The 22119-nt window shown below is 38.1% G+C and overlaps 1 protein-coding gene across 1 annotated transcript in view; it reads left to right on the top strand.

Moving 5' to 3' along the window:
• kcnh8 (potassium voltage-gated channel, subfamily H (eag-related), member 8) overlaps positions 1-22119 on the top strand; it is a 61387-nt gene that overhangs the window by 21445 nt on the left and 17823 nt on the right. The window contains exons 5-10 of the mRNA XM_032581856.1: positions 2502-2739; positions 2841-2998; positions 10749-10953; positions 12645-12854; positions 15671-15870; positions 18532-18781. Coding sequence (XP_032437747.1) covers positions 2502-2739; positions 2841-2998; positions 10749-10953; positions 12645-12854; positions 15671-15870; positions 18532-18781 — 1261 coding nt within the window. The remainder of the gene's footprint in view (positions 1-2501; positions 2740-2840; positions 2999-10748; positions 10954-12644; positions 12855-15670; positions 15871-18531; positions 18782-22119) is intronic.

Below are 22119 nucleotides of genomic sequence, written 5' to 3'. Positions count from 1 at the left end.
AGGTCTTTCAAACAAGGGTGAGGATCACCGTGTGGAGAAAGGGGAGCACTGACGGTGTTGTTGAAGCGCTGATGACAAAATCAAGGGCAGGCAGGTGGGATGTCTGAATGCTAGCGCTTCCACAAACAGCAATTAAACAGTTTAGAGGCAAGGACTGTAATGCTAGCACGAGTGCCTCATTAAAAATAACAACAGAATACTATTGCTTTTAAACTTGCCCGTCTTCCCCTCAAAACAGGATTGTGTGAATCAGTTAGCACTTTCATTCAACCACGGCACAGATGATTGTAAAACCTTTTTTTTAACATGTTGCTGTAATGTTTAAATGCATAAAACATAAACAGGCAACACTTTATTTGACGGGTTGTGAATAAGACTGTCATGACACCATCATAAACATGACATAACACCTGTCATGAATATGAGTAAGTCTTCATAAATATTTATGACTGTTGTCATAAAGTGTCATTCGGTAAATCATGACACTTTTAATACAAAGTTGACATTATTCAAAATGTCTTTGTATAACTGGTTAAACTTTAAAAATGATGTATCTTTATGTTATTAAAGCTAAAGTTTAATCAGTAATACTTTTATAACCAATTTATGTCAGATCATGATTTCTTGGTTAATGTCAAGTTGTCATAACAAAGACATCTTGAATAATGTCAACTTTGTATTAAAAGTGTCATGATTTACCGAATGAAGACTTACTTGTGTTCATGACGGGTGTTATGTCATGTTTACGACTGTGTCACGACAATCTTATTCACAACCCGTCAAATAAAGTGTTACCCATAAATATAATGACAGACTTTAGCTATAGTTCTGTGTGTGTTATCTCAGTTGTTGAGAAGTTGTGTCCCCGTTGCTGTTGTGTTTTCTTATCACCTTTTTGATTTGAATCTTGATTATTTCTTCTGTTGGATTGTGTCTGTTTGTTTACCTTTCTGATTTCTGTTTCCTTGTTTCCCACATTCCCTGTGTTTACCCTGTTTCCTCAGTTCAACTTCAGCTCCATCCTTCTGTCACAGCTGCACCCTGTTTCTAATCAACCGCCTGCTTCTTGTTCAGTAATCAACTCTCCAGGTTAAACATCTCTCAGTTAGTCAATTCTCACTGTTGCCTCTAGTATGGCGCAAGAAACTGGTGGGTTTTTCACCTGGACATTGATTTTTAGACATTTTTTTTCTCATTCTGTAAAGTAGATAGTTTGTTTTTTTTAACCACCTGCATCCTTTGTGCATTTGGGTTCTACGCTGTTCTATGACCCAGAATAATGACTAGCAATCCGACAATTGTCTAGTTGCGATGGTTTTACAACCTAGATCTAGCCTTTCCTCAAACCAGAGTGTAACGTCCCTCTGAGATTCATAAACCACATGCTGTGGCGTTTACTAACAAAAAAAAGAAAAACTGACAGCAGAAGTTTGAAAACATGTGTTGTGCAGCATCGATGAGAAAACGCAAATAAAATATGGAGCCTTCCCAAAGACAAACTCAGTGTAGGGATCCTGTTGTCTTGGTCTTCGTGTCGAAAATTGAGGCTCTGACTTCTGACCTCCTCACACATCGGTCCGTTCACAAAATCAGCATAGAAGAGAAAAATGCAACTTATCATTTCCTTGAAGTGTTTTGCAAAGGGAACTATAACAGTCTTAAGCTGGAGAATCAAGGAGAAAGTTTGATGGGGCGTCAAGCGAACACAGGGCCTATTGAGAAGCAACTAAACATTGATGACTTAGCGTGCAGCTTTTGAACAAATACTATGTGCTAAGGCTGCATTGGCTCTATTAGAAAGCCGGACAGTGAAGGAAAGAATTTGAAATGACAGCAGTCACAGCAAGTCTAGCAAGGCTATGTAAAACTTGCATTAGTGTTATGTATCCAATGAGTGTAAAACAGCTGATTTTTCAATGAGAATCTGGAGTTGCTGTTCAGAGAGGTGCTCTGTTTTTATACACTCAAAATTTATCCCAGAAATTCTGTGCCTACAAGTCTGTTTGATTATTTGGAGAGAAAAAAAAATACCTACAGGGGAAGTGTGAATCACAAAAAAATACACATACACAATAGTTACCATGTAAACAATGAACTCATCCAAAGTAAGGAAGAAAAGTTATAAGTTTGAGATGTTTGGATGGTAAAGACACAAGCTACATTTCTTAATTTTCCCAATTAAAATTCTGTTTTGTTGTGTGTTTTGGCTGCAGACAAGATATACAACTGTTCGTCACTTGTGCATACAGCTCAGAAACTTCCTTTAGGAACCTCAAGGGTTATTTTATATTATTTTTTTAATAGCCAATAGCTATTAAATTCAAATACTGACCTCAATATGTGCTGTTGTAGTGACTCATTAAGGAGTATAGAACATTATTGGATGTAGTATTTTGTAGTTTTTTCACCAACTGAACACTAGGTAATTAAAATCTACATATATATATATATATATATATATATATATATATATATTACTAATTTTCTCTTGTATTGCCCAGAACGTGTTTGGGGATCCACCTGCTCTACCGGAATACAAGGTTGCAGATGCCAAGAAGTCCAAATTCATATTGCTTCACTACAGCACATTTAAAGCAGGCTGGGACTGGCTGATTTTGCTTGCCACCTTCTACGTTGCTGTGACAGTGCCCTACAACGTGTGCTTCATCGGCGACGATGATGATCTGACCCGCAGCACCACTGTCAGCGACATCGGTGTGGAGATTCTCTTCATCATAGGTTAGTTGCAGATTACCAATCGCTTTACCACTTGCATTGATGACCTGGGGTGCAGCTTTTAGGATAACCAAACTCTTTACTTTTTTGTTTTTTAACACCAGACATTATTTTTAATTTTCGCACCACTTTCGTCAGCAAGTCCGGCCAGGTAATCTTTGACGCTCGACAGATATGCATCCATTACCTGACGACGTGGTTCATCATCGACCTAGTGGCCGCACTGCCCTTTGACCTGCTCTATGCGGTCAAAGTCAGCGTGGTAAGTTCCCAGCTAGATGCTATTTCACCCCTTTTTTAGATTCTCAGTTACTGTCTTGGTTACAAACAACGGCTTTAAATAAATCTTTTGGTGAAGAAAGCAGCTGAAACATGGAGCAAAGAATGATTTTTCTTTTTTAAAAAAGGAAAGTAAGCAAATACAAATAACTTTCAAGGTTACTTTGAAATAAATTTTAAAAAAGTCACGATTGTTGCGTTGCCCAGTAACAGCAGCCTTTAACTGTACCGTCTCTGAGAAGAGTTACACAATTTCAAGAATCATCAGCTGTGCTGTTTCCAGATCTGCCCCACAGTCTTTTTTTGATTTGGCACATTGATTCCACATCGCGCACGAGCGCCGGCGAAACAGCCCCACATCATTAAAACGTTTTTCTACCCTTCCTCAGTCAAACACACGGCCCCCTTAAGAGTAGCTGAGAGCAGGATGAAACACAGATCTGGAGCAATTAGGAAGAGTTTTGTGTCTTACCCCGGGGTGACAGATATTAGCCAATCGAAACATGATACTACAGGGGGCTTTTGACTGGTTGTCTTTAGAAGTTTCTACTGTTTGGTCCCTAATTGAGAAGAAACAAAACAATGCTTTGACTCTGCCATTCACTTACTGTAGAGGGAATCAAAATGTCCAACAACAATTGGCATGTACTGGAAGGATGCACTTAGGCATCCACTCATTTATAAATAGCTAGCTTAATTATCATAATTATTATAATCAGAAGCATTATTAGTATTTATGGTGGTGACTCTATATACAGTTTGTTAGTCTGAGGAGAGGCAGGGTGCCTGGAAAAAAAAAAGTTTGGATGTGAAAGCTACATTTGGTCTATAATCTTTAACATTCTCCATGTTTGTCATTTTTGATCTGTAATTATGTAGTGCAGAAGCCTAATGCTAGTTTTTATTATTATTATTATTCACCTCCAAAGTAGGTTTTGATGTGAATTCTGGATCATTATTCCTCTGACACAACTAAATATGTCCACGTCTCCTCCATCTGACTCAAACTATCACGGAATGGAAATTGCTTAGCTCTGGGAAACCACCTAGCCTCAATGAAAGACTTAACGTCAGCGTTTGTGTCAAAAGCAGAGCGGGTTTCACATTAAAATTGACACAATCGGTGCTCCAAATCAACACCTTTCAAGCTCAACTAAAATCTGCAGCTACCCACATGAGCAAGTGAAAGGCCTTCTAGAGAAAGGTTTTATGGTCACAATGAGAAGAAATACGATTTAAAAACATCAAAATAAGACTTTTAGATTCTCATTTCAAATAATTAGACATTATATAACATGAACATAAACAGATGTTCTAACAAGACAATTGTCTCTAACATTTCAAAAGTTGTTTTGGATCGGAAAGCTAGGTAATGTTAACTTTCTGGAAAGGGATTTACCCGACTGAACATTTTTGATCATGCTCAACAATATGTGTTTAATAACACTTAATTCAATATTTAAGAGGGTACAATTGTCTTTTTACATAGGGTCAGTTTGGTTTGATTAGTTATTTTCCCTTTTAGAAATCTAATAATTTGAAATCATCTCCTTTTCTAATCGCATCTATTTGGCGGATATTGCAATATTGTTATGGTTTGAAACATTTAAGTTTGACAAAAAAAAATCAAAAAGAGAAGAAAACTACGCTCTGAGTTTATTGCACCAAATCAAAAACAGCTTTTATACTTAAGAATTTAGTTATTTCATAATCTGAAATAACGATTTAAGTTTTGAGAACATTTGGTTCGGCAAATGTTAGGTAGCTGCGAACTGCGAACTTAACCGCAATGACTTAAAGCTGTGACATAAAAACCAGAAAATAATTTTATTGTAGAAACAAATTTCAGAAATGCCTCTTGTCTGCCACAAGGCTCATTTAAGATGGACTCAATCTTAAGAAACTTAGGAGCCTCGGCCGGCTGAGTTTTAAAGCCAACATCTGTGCTGATATAGGAGGTATCTGTGCAGATCGGACAGCCAACTTGCACATCTGTGGATAGGGAGCGGTAATTCTGAATGATACATGCAGTCACAGTCTCTAATTAAAGGGCCCAGGAGAGCACTTTGGAAAAGAAGCTAGCAGATTTAGAAAACAATGACACTTTACCAAATATGCAAACAAAAAGTCTATACTGCAGGAAACCTAAAGCAGTTCAACTTTTGCTCCATGTGAAATGTGACGAGAAGCAGACCAGACCAGATGCAAAGAGATGAGATGTTTGTGGGAATAAACAGAAAGAGAAAGATTTAAAAGTGAAATATGAAGTAAGGCAGTAATCCACAAGCTAAACTGTAAACAAAAATGCAACAAAGCTGAACATCAGCACATGTCCAGGATTTCTATCAATTTACACTTTGATTCCAAGAGAATTTGCTCATCTGCCTTCACACACATGGGGACTGGCGTAACGTCCCTTTCTTAATTGTTTGGGATTATCTTGATATAGTCCAATCTCTCACAGCTAATCCACCTTTAACTCATCTGGGAAGGCTCTCCACAAGAATTATGTGATTATGTGTATTTTATCACCATTCTTCCATACGCGCATTTGTGAGGTCAGACACTGATGTTGGATGAGAAGGTTGAGCTCATAGTCATCACTCCCAAAGGTACTGTGGTGAGGTTGGGACTTTAGGTTCCCCAGTCAAGTTTTTGTCACAACAAACTCACTCGACATGTCTTTAAGGACGTTGTAGAACTAAACGTGACATCCTGAAACTGTCTTGCATCTGCAGCAAGTTCTCTGCACTATATGTACCTCAGTATCCAATTGTTTTAATAATTTTAATGTATCATTTTATAATACAACTATTGACTGTGGAATATTTGGTAACATGAAAATACGTGCAATTCACATCGAGCTTCCTTTAAAGAATGGTTCTTTTTGTGCTGTGGGGATTACAGTATTGCTTAATGATTCGATAATGGCTGCATTTTGCAAAAATTGGAAACTTTGCAGTGGTTTGCTGCTTTAAGAGTTGGCATGTAAGAATAATTTCAAATATTAAGATGCTTTATAAGTTCAGTTTATTTTTATTTAAAACATCTTGCTGGAAAAAAAAAAACTGAAAAAAAGTGGTGGTAAACAAGAAAAAAAACATGTTGTTTTTACTATTTAAGGAAGCTGAGCTGATGGGGGCGGGGAGGCTGCTCCAGGCAAAGGTACCAGTTTTGTTCCAGAGTCTATTTATGGAAATATCACACACTCCCAGTGGAGCAGGTTTAGATTTGAGGCTACTGGGCCATAGGTCCCTGTGTGGCCACTGGGGAGAGCAGGGATGTTGGGTGAAATTGCTGAAGGTTCTGCGTGGCGTCCTCTCAAAGGATGGACTGGTCAGATTGTCTCCTGTTCAAAACCTGAAGCCATCTTTCACTCACAATGAGCCACAGGGGCCTCAAGATCCCTCTGTGATCTCATTTCTCTTTTCCTTTTTGCTGCCTGGTATATTTTGGAGTCTGTCATAAAGTTATTTTCCCCACTTTTTTTGTTTTGTTTTACTGTAAAGCAATTAATAATTTATACATTTTATGTTTTCAACTGTCAGACTGAGACTTGTTCTGTCATGATTATCTTTTTTCCTTAACTGCAATGAAAAATTGTGGAAACAAATTTTACAGACATTCAGGAAATAAATATTTAACTGTAGGAGGCTAATTTGTAATAATAAAAACACTTAAAAAGTCAGCTGAATTTCTTTAAATCATGACTTACTGTATTTATAGGCAATAAAAGTGATTTATTTTTTGTGACCTCTACCCATGGAAGTTGTTTAACAGAGTGATGCAAACATATTACGTGTTGCAGTTAGAGTACCCAGTGCTTTGCCCTTCTGACTCTGGAGAAAAATATTGGCCACGTCAAGGTTTATTGGCCAAATACAGCTCCAATTATTGAATAAATACTTAACAAACTTGACTCATAGTCTAAGTTTGTTATGGGTCAAGTTTGTGGTTGTGGCACACCTGCATAGCTAAAGGCATGGCTCCGAGAGAAGAAATAATGAGAGTTTCTATAAAGCTGGAGTCTCAAGGATGCAGGGACTGAAGAAAAAGACAGTCAGGAAGCTAAATTTCACACCTGATGAGCAGAAAAGAAAAAAAAAAACATACTCTGAATGACGAGGGTGACATTGAAGTGACGGAGGGCAGAAGTTGAAGGAGACGAGTCTTACATGGTCCATGTTCGGTACATTATCCCGCATGCTTATCATGCTACTGGAGGTGAGTAGGATGTGGCAGAGCCTGCTCACTCCATAGGTGGGCTTGAGAGTGGTGATAGACGGCGGAGGAGAGATGGAGTTTCTCCCTACGGCTCAGTAGGAGGCTTCATTACCCTTGCGGTGTACTCATCCCTTATTTCTCTCTGCAAAAATGTGCAAAAGTACCACGGGGCATGCTGGAGACACGTGAACAAGAAGGTCTGGTACAACTGCTCACATCAGCTCATATTTGAATCTGTGGTTAAGAGATTGAAAAGGTCTTTCTTTGCTCATAGCCACTGTTCTGCTGGCACCACCAACACGTTCCACCTTCAGGTTCATTATGTTTAGAGTAATATGCCATGTTAGTCTCCCACCACCACAGACACACTGCAAAAGCCACATCATCTTCCCAAGTATTTTTGGTCTAGTTGCAAGTATTTGAGCACGTTTCAAATACAAAAACTAACTAACAAGTAACTTTTCAGCACAAAATAGGAGCTTGCTTTAAGTCAATACTTTCTTTATATTGATGGAAAAAGTACTAATTACTTAGAAAAGAGGTAAAATGGCCTTGATATTTTCGGTCTAAATGGTGAGAAAGTATCAAAGGACCAAAGTAGGTTGATTAAATAATTCCGACTGGTGAGAATATAAAGCGAAAAAAGAAACAAAACAAACACTCCTTCATACGAGTGCCTGATTGCTCTAATTAGTGTTTTTTATGAGGGTCCTCCATCAGAAAAAGTCTTCTTATAGATCATGCTGTGGGAACGTACAAGCATTTGTCAAGTTCTAATTAAAGATCCATGTAGCTGTTGAGACGTCGTTGATGTTCAGTCTGAGCTGCTGTTGTGTTTAGCTTATTTGTTTAAAAGGTTGGCTTTCTGCTTTTTATGTTTAAAAAAGGACATGGCAGCAATCTGCTCCTCTGTTAGAATGTGTTTGTCAGATTTCTGGTTTATTTAGATAGAATCTCTATTCCTGAGAGAAATATCTTTTAACTGGAATTGGATATTTTGCTTTGAAAAAAACAACTCATTATATTATAACTTTGTCAAGAAATGGTAACATTTACTTGCAAGTGTCTGGTCTCTGGGTTGGTTCAGTTTCACCAAGGAACTATAGAAATTAGTGGAGAACAAAGTTTTGTTTTTTTGTTTGAATTAATTTATGGAATTTGTGTTTGACAGACCATTTTTAGCCAGTGGTGGAGAAAGTACTCAAAAAATGTACTTAAGTAAAAGTACAAATACACAAACAAAAATGTACTCTAGTAAAAGTAAAGTACCACATTAACATTTCTACTTGAGTAAAAGTAAAAAAAAATACTGGATTTTAAAAATACTTAAGTATTAAAAGTAAAAGTACTTGCTGAATGCTTTACCTAATCGCTAATACAGTATCATTAAGTGTACCTATCATATTTAATTTTAATACATCAGAAATGGGCCGTTTTAACGAACAATGCCATAGATAATGCATGTTTTTATTGTGTTTACTCTCTGTAACATAGCTTAAACTTAGATATGTGATTCTATGCATCATAATTTTAGGGATGGAAACATCTTGTCTCCTGTCATAGCATGACATAGCATGAACTTCACTTTTTTTTGCCACTAATGGCATTTATTTTGAAAGAAATCCAACAGAAAGGTGATGGAAAGCAGGTATGTGCAACCAAGGAGCCATGTAGCAGTGTTGCAGTCAAGACCACCTAACCCGAGACCAAGTCAAGACCAAGACCAGCACCCCGCCCTACATGACACAATAAAATTAAGTGTTCTTATCAAAATTGCTTCTCAAATTGATCTGGAAGATCCACATTCCCATAAAACACCTAGATATTAAATACTTAGAGCTGAAATAAATTTAACCAGTATCATTATCAATTCAAACTCTTCTTCATTCTGCTTTGCTTCCATCTCTGTGCCACAATCCGCGGAGGTCTCCTGCCATCCCTAAAAAAAGATAACGCCCTGGGTGGTTTTGCCCATGTCAGAAACCATAACTGTCTGCACTATTAAACATTATTATTAAGGCAATACATTAATGGTAAACAACGCTCAACTATGAACACTGTCCAAGACGCAACAAGCTAGTAAAAGTCGAAAGTGTCCATTATTAAATCTACTTAAGTAAAGTACAGATACACAAAAATTGTACTTACGTACAGTAATGAAGTATTTGTACTTCGTTACTTCCCACCACTGTTTTTCGCTTTAGCACTATCATTTTATTTGAGGCATTCAGGTCAATTAATTCAATCTATGAGTAAAATCTTATAGAAAAGTTTGATCAAAAACAATGTTTTAATCTGGACAAGTCTGTCTTGAATAAGCAATCAAGGCTTAGTTTTGGAATTTTAAATATATAACTACGAGGTGTGGAAAAGTTTCATACTTCAAATCTCAGCTTGGTCGTTGGTGGCGACGCTTAAAGGGAATCCGAGAAGCTTATTAGTGAAGGTTGTAGTTGTGCAAAGTAGAGCCAGGCAGGCTGTGGCTAGCCAAGATTTCCGAGGAACTCCACGGAGTTTTGCAGACAGCACCTTGTTTCTGTGGGAGTGAATATGAATTACTCGAGAGAGCCTGGCAGATGGGCTGGAGTGAAGTGTGGCTGAGAAAAATTCACTTAGACCAGACTGGCAGCAGAAGCAACAGCCAGATACACAGCAGCTGGAGCCCACACAGACCAAACAAAGATAGCAGGGATCCAAACAGCTCCAGTGACTGCAGCAGAGTTCAGAGCCAGGTAGGCTGCAAAGCCTGGAGAGGGAAAACAATCAGGACGCCCAACCCCCATTTCACTGGCAGTCAGTTCGGGTCTTTTAATGTCAGAGGAGCATTTCTTGATGCATAATTTCATTTTACAATAATATTTTTGCACTCTCTTGATTGGATGTAAACATTCAAACAGTAACGCCATCACCAAGTTACCCACAGTTGCTGTCATGCAAATTGAAGAACTTCATTTAGACAATCGGATCTTGGGCAAAAGACATAGAAAACAAATAGAAACACCATTCGTTCCTTCAGCTAGATGTCACTCTTATTTTATTGAGATATTGATAAAGTAAAACATTTATGTCTGTCACTACAATCACTTCCTTCTATCTGCTGCAATCTGCAATCTAACAAAAAGAATTGGTTCAGATTGCTCCCATCTGCTGGATTTGATTGTTTTTGCATATGTATGTATTTGGTACAATCTGGTATTTGCAAAAAAAAAAAAAATTAAAAAAAATTTAAACTGTATAAAAGAAACTAAAAAGTTCACTTCTTTGTGAATTTTCTCCTAAGTATTTATTTTTTTGCTGAGAATACTTCTCCCATGTGAAAATTTGTTTTTTTGTGTATTTTTTCTCTCTGTGGTTAAAAAAAAGAATAATTTCATGAATATCTTATAATATTTAGGTTATCTCTAACGGGATTAAAGGTTGTCACTGAGCAATACTGTAACATTTTTGACTGACTTGTATGAAAACTGTTCTCTTACGTGCGTATTCAGATGAATACCATTTTCCCACAGGTGTCCGTGGTGCATCTGTTAAAAACCGTCCGTCTGCTGCGTTTGCTGAGGCTCCTGCAGAAGATGGACCGCTACTCGCAGCACAGCACGGTGGTCCTGACCCTGCTCATGTCTATGTTCGCCCTCCTGGCCCACTGGATGGCCTGCATCTGGTACATCATCGGCAAGATGGAGATGGAGGCCAACGCCTACAACTGGGATATCGGTAAACACCGGAAAATCTTGACGGGATATGATGAAGCCCATGGGCTCCCAAATGAAACTTTTTTTCGTTGTGAGTTTTAAACTCCAACATTTCAGTGCTGCAGGGATCCTATTAGGAATTGAAGTATAATCAGCAGCAGACTGTTGCTCCTTTGCTGCCACGGCCATGACACTTATTAAAAATATCATTACCGTGCTTTTTTTTTTTTTTTTTTTAGAATTGGAGTCTGGATATTCATTGCAAAATATGGCAAACTAAGACATTTCAAAAGGAAGAAAACTTTGCATTTTTAGCACGTTGTCTCAGGGGACATATTATTGCCAAAAGTGCCTTTAATTGCTTTAACAGTTTGTCATAAAACAACTACAAACCTCAGCGTGTTTTATTGGGATTTTATGAGGTAGAAAAACACAAAGTAGTGCATAATTGTTCACTGGGAACAAAATGATCAAGAAAGATTCAAACATTTGTACAAAAAATGTGGTGCGCTTTTGCATTTAGTGCTTCTCAGCTTGACACATCTGAATAAAAGGCGACTGATTGTAGTTGGGCTTTTCCATAATCAACATAAAAGGATTCAAGTTACCAACTAGCTAAAACTACATTAAACTTCTCAAAAGGTGCTGAAACGACGTACACAGACATAAAAAAGCAAGCAAACAAAAAAACAAATCAACAATTAAATACAATGCCTGGCATGTCAAGAATGTTTGTCTTTCACACAAGGTTTGTCGGAGAACATTAGAGAACAAACAGAATAACAAAGACAAAGAAACACAGCAAACAGGTCGGGAATCAAGTTGTACACAAGGTTAAAATAAGATTAGCTTCTTGAATAGTGAAGAACAAAATATCAATTATGCAACCCGGTTTAAGACGCTGTGCTGAGGATTGTAGACAAAGTTTTTAAAAGGAAAATGTTCAATAAGTCAGGAACATATTAGACAACTTATTTGGGATCCATACTTCAACATGTTTATGCTGTATAGGGAAAGTGTTTCTGGGCAAAGTGTCCCTGTAACGGTTCAGCAAACTGTGCTTTTGAATAAAAAATGTGTGAGAGTGTGAAACCTTTGAGAATAACAACTGAGTTAAGTGTGATTTTTCTCAACTCTTTTCATAATTAATGACAGACCTTCGTGGCTTAGCCCTCAGCCTCCAGGTCAGTCATGTAATGAGCCCCACCGAGCTGATCTCCGGTCAGTATTGATGCGCCGCAATGCTCGTAATTATCTCATTTTCTATACCAATTACTGCCGTTCAGTGTCATAAAGTAGCAAGTCCATGCATGAGGCGGGATTAATGCATTGTGTCCTAATTATTTACTTCCGACCCCGAAGTTGGTGCTGAAGTGAAGCAGGAACGTGGTGTTTCCTCCCAATTACCATTCATCAGTGTCAGCGACAGAGTCTCGTGGGATCGGCTGCGTGGATCCATTTTGCACTGACTGCTCTCCAACCATCTGCTTTGTTTCTGGAATTTGCTCAGTTTGTTCCGAATACTGCATAAATGGGAGATGGACGTGGCTGACAAACTTCACAAGCGATGCTTTTGGATTAGCCTGCGTCCACCTTTAGCTCTGCTGCGAAAAGCCTCTTGAGAATTTGTGTAAAACCGAACCTTTTGTTATAGAACATAAGCGTTTGTATTGTTTTAGTGATGAAAGTCGACTGTCTTCATCTTCTCACCAGGGTGGCTCCATGAGCTCGGGAAGCGTTTGGAGTCTCCATATGCCGGCATGGCAGACGTTAACACGACTGGCAGCGGTCCCTCTATCCGTAGCGTCTACATCGCTTCCCTCTACTTCACCCTCAGCAGCCTGACCAGCGTGGGCTTCGGCAACGTGTCTGCAAACACTGACGCTGAGAAGATCTTTTCTGTTTGCATCATGCTCATCGGAGGTACACAAAAGCGGCAGCTATCAGCTTCACGTGCGTGTTGCTTTCTGAAGCATCTGACATGGCCGAGACATTTTCTCATTTTACCTCATTGAAGCCTGAAATTTTGAACATATGTTGGGGCAATTTTATGTGACAGACAAATACCAAGTAGTGTCTTATTAGAGCAGTTTACAGTATTTGTGGATTTTACTTTTTTTTTTCACACAAGTCCGAAAAGTATGGCATCCATATGTGTTAAGCTTCCTTTATTTTCACATCTGTAAGTACAACCAACTGTCTTTAAACTACCTCTACCTAGTTAATACATTTGGTCCATCTGAGTGTAACATAATCTGAGTGTAACATAATCTGTGATGTGAAAGCCTCCGAGGTTTTTTTTCGAGAACATTAGAGGAAACTCATAATGAAGACCAAGGAACACAGCAGACAGCTCGGGGATAAAGTTGTGGAGAAGTTTAAAACTGTTTTAAGCTATAAAACATTATGAAACTTTTGGGTGCCATTTATGTCTGAAAGACTAAATTAAATGCCACAGCTTTTGAACACTGCCCTTTATGGAAGAGTGCCTAGAAGAAAGCCATTGTTGGAAGAAAGTCATTGAAGTTTCATTAAAAAAAATATATATTATGTTAATTAAAAAGACCCAACAAACATGTTCAATCTAGGGAAGCTAGGCAGAGTCAGTGGGAAGATGAACGGAGCTACATTGACTGTAGAAAGTTTTCCCTTCCTTGAATGTTTTACTATTTTTATTGCTTTTACAAGTTGATTATGATCAACAAAATTTGTTGGTTTTTTTTGGCAAAACATATAAACAAACCCTGTTTGATGTTAAAGTGACAACTGATTTCTATAAGATAATGGCAATTAAACAGTATGTAACATAAAGTACATTATGGCATAAATATTCACACCCAACCTGTCAGTGTTTAGATGCACCCAGGGCTGCAATCACAAACTGAAAACAAACAGGTTTATTTGTAAAAAAAAAAAAAAAAAAGAGATTCTGTCAAAATAGCCAAATTTTATTGATTGTGATTAATTGATAAAAGCAATAAAAGCTTAAAGCATCCAAAGCGGTGAGTGCTTTTCATAGGGAGAACCTCTGACTGGGGTGGAGGTTTAGCTTCCAGCAGGAAAACAAACATGAACATCCAACCAAAGCTGCCATGAGTGGTTTGGGTCTGTTGACTGTAACAAAACGTGAAAAAGTCCTAAGGGTGTAAATACTTTTGTATGGGTCTGTGCGCGAAGACGCATGTCTTTTGAAAATGACTCCTTCAAAGTTCATTTTAAAATGAGACTTCATTGTGAAGAGTAATGGGTAAAACCAAGTTAATAACACTAATTCATCTTGTCTTAGTTAAAATTTCAGAAGCATGTAATTGGATTTCCTTTTCCTTTTTTTTTTTTGGTTTTGTGCTCCATTATACGGCTTTCTTAATGCAGAACTTTGCAGAGGGGACAGAACTAGTTTAAACCAGACAGAGTAAGCTTGGGTTTTTTTTTTTTTTGGCAGTCACTTTTGCAAGGTTTTCCCGGTGGATACTCTCTCCTCTCTGTTTCAGCTAAATGCTAAATGTCCCCGGTTGCCGGAGGGCAGTAGCAGGAGAAGCCACACACACACACACACACACACCCCTGCACCCCTACACACACACACACACACACACGCAACATATCCCCATGTTTGTTCACATACATCCCATTCCCAGCGGGGAGACATGGAGTGAAAACTAATCCGAAGCACCTGCTCATATTTATTGTGGAGCATAACCTCAATGAACTTAGATGAGTTATGCAAATGAATTACTATGGTGTTTGAATTATGTTTTAGGGTGCAGTTTAGAATATTAAAAATAACTATCCTGAGGAATAACATTTTATATCTTAAAGTTTAAATGGAAGCTACATAAAGTTAATTGAGTGATAGCTGAAAATGTTTGACAGGGACTTTTATTTTTTCTGATGCAAACCGAGACAATAAAAGCCCCTTTTTCCGTAGCTTTTATAGAATTTAAATAGTATCTTATTGAGGTGACCACTTCGATATATCAGTGTAGCTTCACTTTGTAAGAAAACTGACCTAGCTAGACCGATGACTCCCTAATGTCCGGCCTTTGGTGACACAGCTGTGCTGCAGCTCGAAACTCGATGAGATCAGGAGAACGGATCACCTGTGGGTGTAGAAAGGGCAGCGTTAGTCCGTGCAATCAAATAAGCTCCGTGCTGCGCCGACATCGAGCTTCCAGCACGTGAGATATAAATGTGAATTTAATATTTGGTTTTTCTCTCATTTGATTTCACCGTATAAAAATCAAGTTAAACACGTGAAACATGTAGGGTTACAAGCAGCCGATTTATGTTCTGTTGCTCCTGCTGCGCATCTAAAGTACAGTGAACGGATTTTTTCTTTTGTTCCCGTTTACTTCAATCTTTTAGATCGTCAAGTGATGTTTGCAAAAGAGAAGCGTAACCCGGATAAATTTCAAAAGCTGTTTTGAAATGTTCGCTTCATTTATTCGAGGACTTCACAACTTCTCTGACTACATGAAGTAGGCTGTCATAAAGCAACACATAGCATCCCAATTTAAAGAAGTCCTGGAACCAGTAGCAAACAGTGTAATTGACGTATGTCTGGAAATGCAAGAAAAATATTTTTTATGTGTTTATAATAGGATTTGGATTTCTTTTGTTGTTTTGTTTTCCTGTTCGAATGTCACTTTCCTGATGTTCCAGTCGTTGTTGTTCTCCATCATCTGCTTCCTGTCTAACTTTCCATCATCCTCTTTTTTTCTCCCTCCTTTTACCCGCAGCACTGATGCATGCCTTGGTCTTTGGCAATGTGACAGCCATTATCCAGAGGATGTACTCCCGCTGGTCTCAGTACCACACCAGGACCAAAGACCTGAAGGATTTCATTCGCGTCCATCATCTGCCACAGAGCCTCAAGCAGCGAATGCTCGAGTACTTCCAGACAACCTGGTCGGTCAATAACGGAATCGACTGCAATGAGGTATAGGACTGGAACCGTTTCTTTTATTTGTGTGGTTTAGCATGAGTAAGCATTATATAGTGCAAAATCAAAGCAACGTTGTGGAAAACTGTTGGGTTTTTTTTACAGCTTCCCATAGTTTTCTTGCATACTAGGGAAGGATTTGAGCATTCCACCTTGTTAACTTGAAACTTCTTTTTACAGAGACCAAAAATAGTTGAACAATTTTCTCAAGACCCAGAAATTTTCTGAATATTCTGCAGTAGCTGAGTCATTCGCCTGATCTGTACATGGTCTATATGAGTCACCCATGAGTTAAAATACGGTCAGGAGACCTCCACAAAAACTCAAGTCAGCTGCAAAGTGATCCCAAACTTTTAGGGGTTCATTGTGAGGACAAAGTTTGGAGAACGTATAAAAGATTTATGTTCTTTTGCTGTCTGTATTCAGTAATCTGATACTTAAGTAGAGAAATCCTGAAGGTCAGTTAAAATTCAATTTTTGCGCAGTTTCAGAGTGACTCAACTTCCATTTCTCATAACCTTAAAAGTTATCACAGAGGAAAGTGAACATTTTTCTGAGGCAGAAACTTTTTCTTTAGAAACTTTGTTTGTAACATTATTGTACCTTAAAATTAACCCCAGAAAGAAATCTGGTGATGTTCAAAATCTGATCAGTTGTGCTTTTCTCTTGTGTTTACGTGTTTCTGAGTTATTGAAATACTTTTTTTAACTTCCAAAAGAACCCATTTTTAAAAATAAAAATGTACATTTAATTTTAGATAAACTTTTTTCCATGAATTATGAAGATAAATAGCAGAAAGAGATAAAATCTTAAATTTAATTGAGATAGACATGATATTTTATCAAGATTTTGAATTACAGCCTTTTTCCATGTTAATAATCTGAGTATCGTTGATGGAAGTATGATTAACCTACATGAGCAAAGGTGAATGAAGTGGGTCTGCTTTTGTAATACTGCTTTCTGCCACAAGAGGCACTAACGTGAACTTTTAGACTGAGCTGATTCAGACATTACTGATTTAAGTTGTGAATAAAAACCCAGGCCTTCTTTCTCAAAGTAAGTCAAAAAGTCAAACACTTAAATACAAGAGAGAAGTCTTTTGTCCCCATCCTGTCTGTTGGTAAGTTTTAATAGCAAAGTTTGACTTTTTCATTATCTATTTTTACATAGATAGCTGAATGTCTGTTGAATTCTAATTAGTTTCTTTTTTTATCATTGTCAAAGTCTTTCTTACGTTCCACAGTTCTTCTTTTTTTCAATTTCTGAAAGAAGCAAACACAGCAATTAAATTTTGTTCAGCCTTAAAGGCAAATGAGAGGCAATTTTTTTTCTAATATTTTGTATTTGTAGAAGTCCTTTCTGGCCTCTATGTAGCTTTAGCTGACTGCTGGCGTACCAAAAGTCATCTGCAGAAAGCTGAATTTAGTAACAACTGCATCATGTTCTAAATAAATTTTCTGAAAAAGTGTTTCTCCCTCACTTTCAGAGCTGAATTGAGCTGAATCTTTTTCTATTTATTTCTTCTAAAAACAAAAATAATAATTTGTATACCCTGAAAGAATGGTAGAAAAAACTGTCTGAAGGTTATTTTTATGGTAATGGGAAAAACAAACTTTTGCGCTGACTTGGAGAAAGAATTGTAAGAAAAAAAAAAGTTAAACTGACTATTAGGGGCTCTCTGCTTACGTTTTTGGCCATAAAAGTTAGAATCAATCAACTGTAGTGAGGCATTTTTTTGTAAACTTATGAATTTAAAGTGAAAACCTTCACTGTTCAAAAATCTCCAGGCTTATTTCTAGATACAGGCTGCATAGCAAATTAGTATCAATATTTTATTAGTTAATTCACACGGTTCTCACACAGATGCCGCATTAAAGCTAATCCAAAAGCTGATAATGTGATCGATACTTCTACAGAGCAAGGAACATGTTGCAGCATTCTTGATTTTTATTTATTTTTTTTCCAGCTGCTTTCCTCTTATTGCCACATTTTACACAGTAATAACAAACTAACTTGAGTCATCCTGGTTGACGTGTGACAGGTTCCACTCACAACCCGGCTCTGGTTTGTGTTACATTTTCCTTGAACAAACTCGAGTGTTTTTGTTTCATGTTTTTTCATCTTTCTTGTCGAGCAAAAGACAAGCATGAAGATTAGCGAGTTGTGGCATTTCACCACACAAGCAGTAAATAACACATTCTCCCGACAGGCCCAGGGAAACCTGTCAGTCGTCTGATAGTAACTCGCCTCTCCAGGCTGCGCGGGCCTGCGAGACAGCTGTCAGAATCCCGAGCAGAGGGTTAGACGGAGGGACGCTGATGAATCCCAGACAGATGAATTATAGATGGGCCTGTTGATTAAAGTAAGCTCGGCTCTGATGACTCACCGACGGAATCCACGACAGATTTCCGTCCTTGGCCGAGACAATCGCTCGTTTGTCGACGTGACGCAATCTTGTGGCTGCTCTTAGACAACTGCACTTTGAAGTTTAGGAGCTGCTTGAATTGTGTTCAGAGGTTAGGAATCCAGAAAAAAATAAATAAATATCGGAGGCTAAAAATCCAATTACCGAGTTGCAGAATGGTGTTTTCACAACTGTCACACTTTCTTTCCTCCTCTCTCTCGTTTCCCCACCTACTCTACCCATCGTCCCCACAGCTGCTAAAGGACTTTCCGGATGAGCTGCGATCCGACATCACCATGCATCTCAACAAAGAGATCCTGGAACTGTCATTGTTTGCCTCGGCCAGCCGCGGCTGCCTGCGCTCGCTGTCGCTGCACATTAAGACCTCCTTTTGCACCCCGGGGGAGTACCTCCTCCGACAGGGCGACGCTCTCCAGGCCGTCTTCTTCGTCTGCTCGGGGTCCATGGAAGTGCTGAAAGATGGAATGGTGTTAGCCATCCTGGGTAGGTTAAAGCGGAACTGCTAATGGGAAGAAAAAGCAAAAAGCTCTTGGTGTAATTGAAGAAGATCGTAACACTTGAGTTTATAATAAACTCTGAATCCTGTAGATAAGCTCAGTGTTTAGACACAAAATTCAACTAAGTGAATGGCGGTTAATATGCAAGTTCTGATAGAAAACATAGGAAAAAACACATTAACTCCATGTCATTGTTTTTAATGAATATTTTCTGCAGAAGATGCTCAAAGGACTTTTGCGCAAAGCAATACAAAAATCCAAGCAAGGTCTCAAGAAGGCCTACAAATATCCAGTCGAGCAATCTGGTCATAAGATTAATGGCGTTTTAATTTTTGATGTTCTACACAAAACCTTCTGAAAAATGCATCAAGAAATCCCAAACTGGGGAAAAATACAGAGAAAAAGCGAACTTTTCAAATAAAACATACGACCTTTAGTTATTGTCTCCATAACTCGAGCAGCTTCACCAAATTAAATTAGTTCAGTTTCTCATTAATAAACTTAATGTCATCTGAAGCAATAACTCAGAAGAAAAAAAAAAAAAGTTTGCAGAAAAGTTAAAATAGAAAAAAAAATATCTAACAGTCTTATAGATTATAGGCAGAAAATCACATCTACTACTAATCAGTCCCACTTTATGATCAATGAAAGCATAAAAAAGGAAAATTTCATTAACTTTCTTTTTCAACATGATGAAAAAGTACTTTTAAACTACACTTTAGTGAAGCTGCACTAAAACCCTGGAACTTAAATTTCTGTTAAGTTCTCATGTGTGAAGAGAAAAACTGTTTATTGGGGGGGGGTTATATTCAGATCTAATTAGGAGTTACGAGACCCGGCGGTAATTTAACGAGCAGGGAAGGAGTCTGGCAGATGGAATGAAAATCCAGTGTTTTTAAAACCACTTTGATATTCAATAAATAGACCAGAGAAGGCCACGCCTCTTTTGGACTGCATGGAGCGATTATATTTCCACTTCCTCCATTGTTCAGGTCTCTGTCTTTGTGAGCATGATAAATCTGTAAAAAAAAAAAAAAAACAACAACAAAAAAACAGAAGACCCTCTGCTGAACGACTATCATCTGCTGTTGCACAACCTCTCGTCCTGAGTGACATCTTTCTCCTGTGACCTTTTGAATAGAGCTACACAGCAATATGGCAACAGCGTGTGTATACAATCTAAATGTGAAGCTCCCGCCGTCACTGTCTATGTTTACTTGTTGATTCTTGTATTTGTCATGTTGCTCTCTGTGTGTTTCTGACAGTAGCTACATGTTGGTACTCCTGCAGGAAGAAACTGTGCTTTTGTTTGGATATTTGTCGCAATCCCACAGGTGGATTTTGTTTGCTGGCCCTCAAACTGTCTCATGGTAGTGTCTCTGTGTGTGTATTTGGTTGGGTGGGTGGAGGCATGTGTGTGCGCGTGGGGGTGGGTGTGTGTGTGTGGGGGGGGGGGGGGGGGGGGGGGGGGGGGGTTGACAGGCAGATAGTATTGTCTGCTGACTGTGCAGAAGGTTGGGGTGACACAGAGTGTTTCGCCGAAGGACAAAGCTGCTTCTTTGTGTCTCAGCCTGTTCTACTGTGGATGAGTTTGTGTATAGGTTTCTTTTTAACCTCCAGCCCCTCCGGTTTATGTCCAAACAAAAGCCCGAAGTTACAGATGTGTAAATCAGTAGTAGACACAGAGTGAGAACAAGTGAGGTTCTGATGATGTGAAGGAGAAAGGAGAAGGACTCTTGAAAGGGGAGAAGCTGGATATCATGGATCACCAGAAAGCATGGTCTGTCAGAGAAAGAAAAAGTGTTTTAAAAAATGAAGGACGAAAGGGCTGATTGAGAGGTAAATAACAAATTAACCGCTGAAATCATTTTTATACATAGACAAGGGATACAAGAAAGACAACGCAGATTAATTATAGATGAAAATAACTTTGGGTAGATGCTGACGAATTACAGAGTAAAGTTGAGAAAACAGAAAAAAAAATTACAATTGAAATGAAGGTGAAAGGAAAAGAGCAGCAAAGTTATAGATGAAAAGATAATATCTATGTATGTATACATATATACAGTACTGTATATATATAACAAGCAAAAGCAAAATGGAGGAATAAAAAAGTGCAGAAATCAAACAAAAAAAGACAGGAAAGTTTAACAGGGAAAGAAGGAGAAAAGGAAGGAAAACTAATATGTGGAAAGCGAGGAGGACGTCATCAAGAATGGGGGAAAGAAACGAAAGAAGGAAGAGAGAGGAGGACTGAGTGAAGTAATATGACAATAAATGATCTGACAGACAGGAGGATAGAGACAGAGCGGGCTGAAATAAGAACAGTCACGACTTTCGCTCCTTCAGCTGCGCTGCTGTAATTTAGCAGCCCTCATAGTTCACAATGACCCTAATGAATCATTTATCACTTCTTATGGGACATTACCGCTGGCGGGGGGGAGAGGGGTCTCGCCTTCAGTCCATTTGTACAGAAACAGCTGTCACATCCACTCCACCCAAACTGCTACATTTCATAAAAGTGTTGTGGATGAGTCTACTTTACAAATACGAGGATAGTAAGAATTAGTTAGAATTGTTTTTACATCTAAATCTGTATCTGCTGAAACTAGCAAAGTGAAAGTTCTTTAAGTTCTTTATTCTTGATCAGCTGGGCTAGAAATATCTACCAAAACTTAATTAACAGGTTACATTGTTAATCATTATTAATGATAATAATAATTTAATAAAAAAAGAAAACGCTTACATCTGTTGCTATGGTGCTGATTTTGATTGGCGAATAGAATGAAAGACCTGCATTCTAATGCAGGTTTTCTAGGAGATTTAGTTGGCAAATTCTTATAGATGTTTTTATATAATACGTTTTATAACATATTGCATAGTTTTGTTTGGTTGTTTACTTTGTTATGTTTTGGATATTGTTTTAGTATTTGACAAAAAATGTTTGTAATTTTTGTTTTTCACTTTCCTCCTCCTTTCATTGTGCATTGCCTTGTGAATGTTTAAATCCTATTTCTTTTCACATTTTACCTTTAAACTTCAATTGTTTTTAGAGAAAGCAACGGACAAAAAAAAAACAGCATAATTGTAAAGAGGAAGGAAAATTATGTATTAGATTTTCAAAACGTAAAAAAAAAAAAAAATCGGACATTTGCTGTGTACTAAAACATTTCAAATTTCTACCTGACTTTCCAGTTGTTCCCTAACTCTCCATTTTCTGTCTGGTTCCTTCTCTTCTTTGGTAGTTCCTCGTGTCTCACAGAGTTTGCGTCTCTTTACATTTCCAGCAACATCTTCCGGTTTGCTTCACTTAAGTGAACTCAC

Source organism: Xiphophorus hellerii, chromosome 13, assembly GCF_003331165.1.
Source record: "Xiphophorus hellerii strain 12219 chromosome 13, Xiphophorus_hellerii-4.1, whole genome shotgun sequence".
In the NCBI taxonomy this organism is placed as follows: Eukaryota; Metazoa; Chordata; class Actinopteri; order Cyprinodontiformes; family Poeciliidae; genus Xiphophorus; species Xiphophorus hellerii.
Note: the sequence above shows the minus strand (reverse complement) of the source record. Positions and strands in the feature narration are given on the sequence as shown.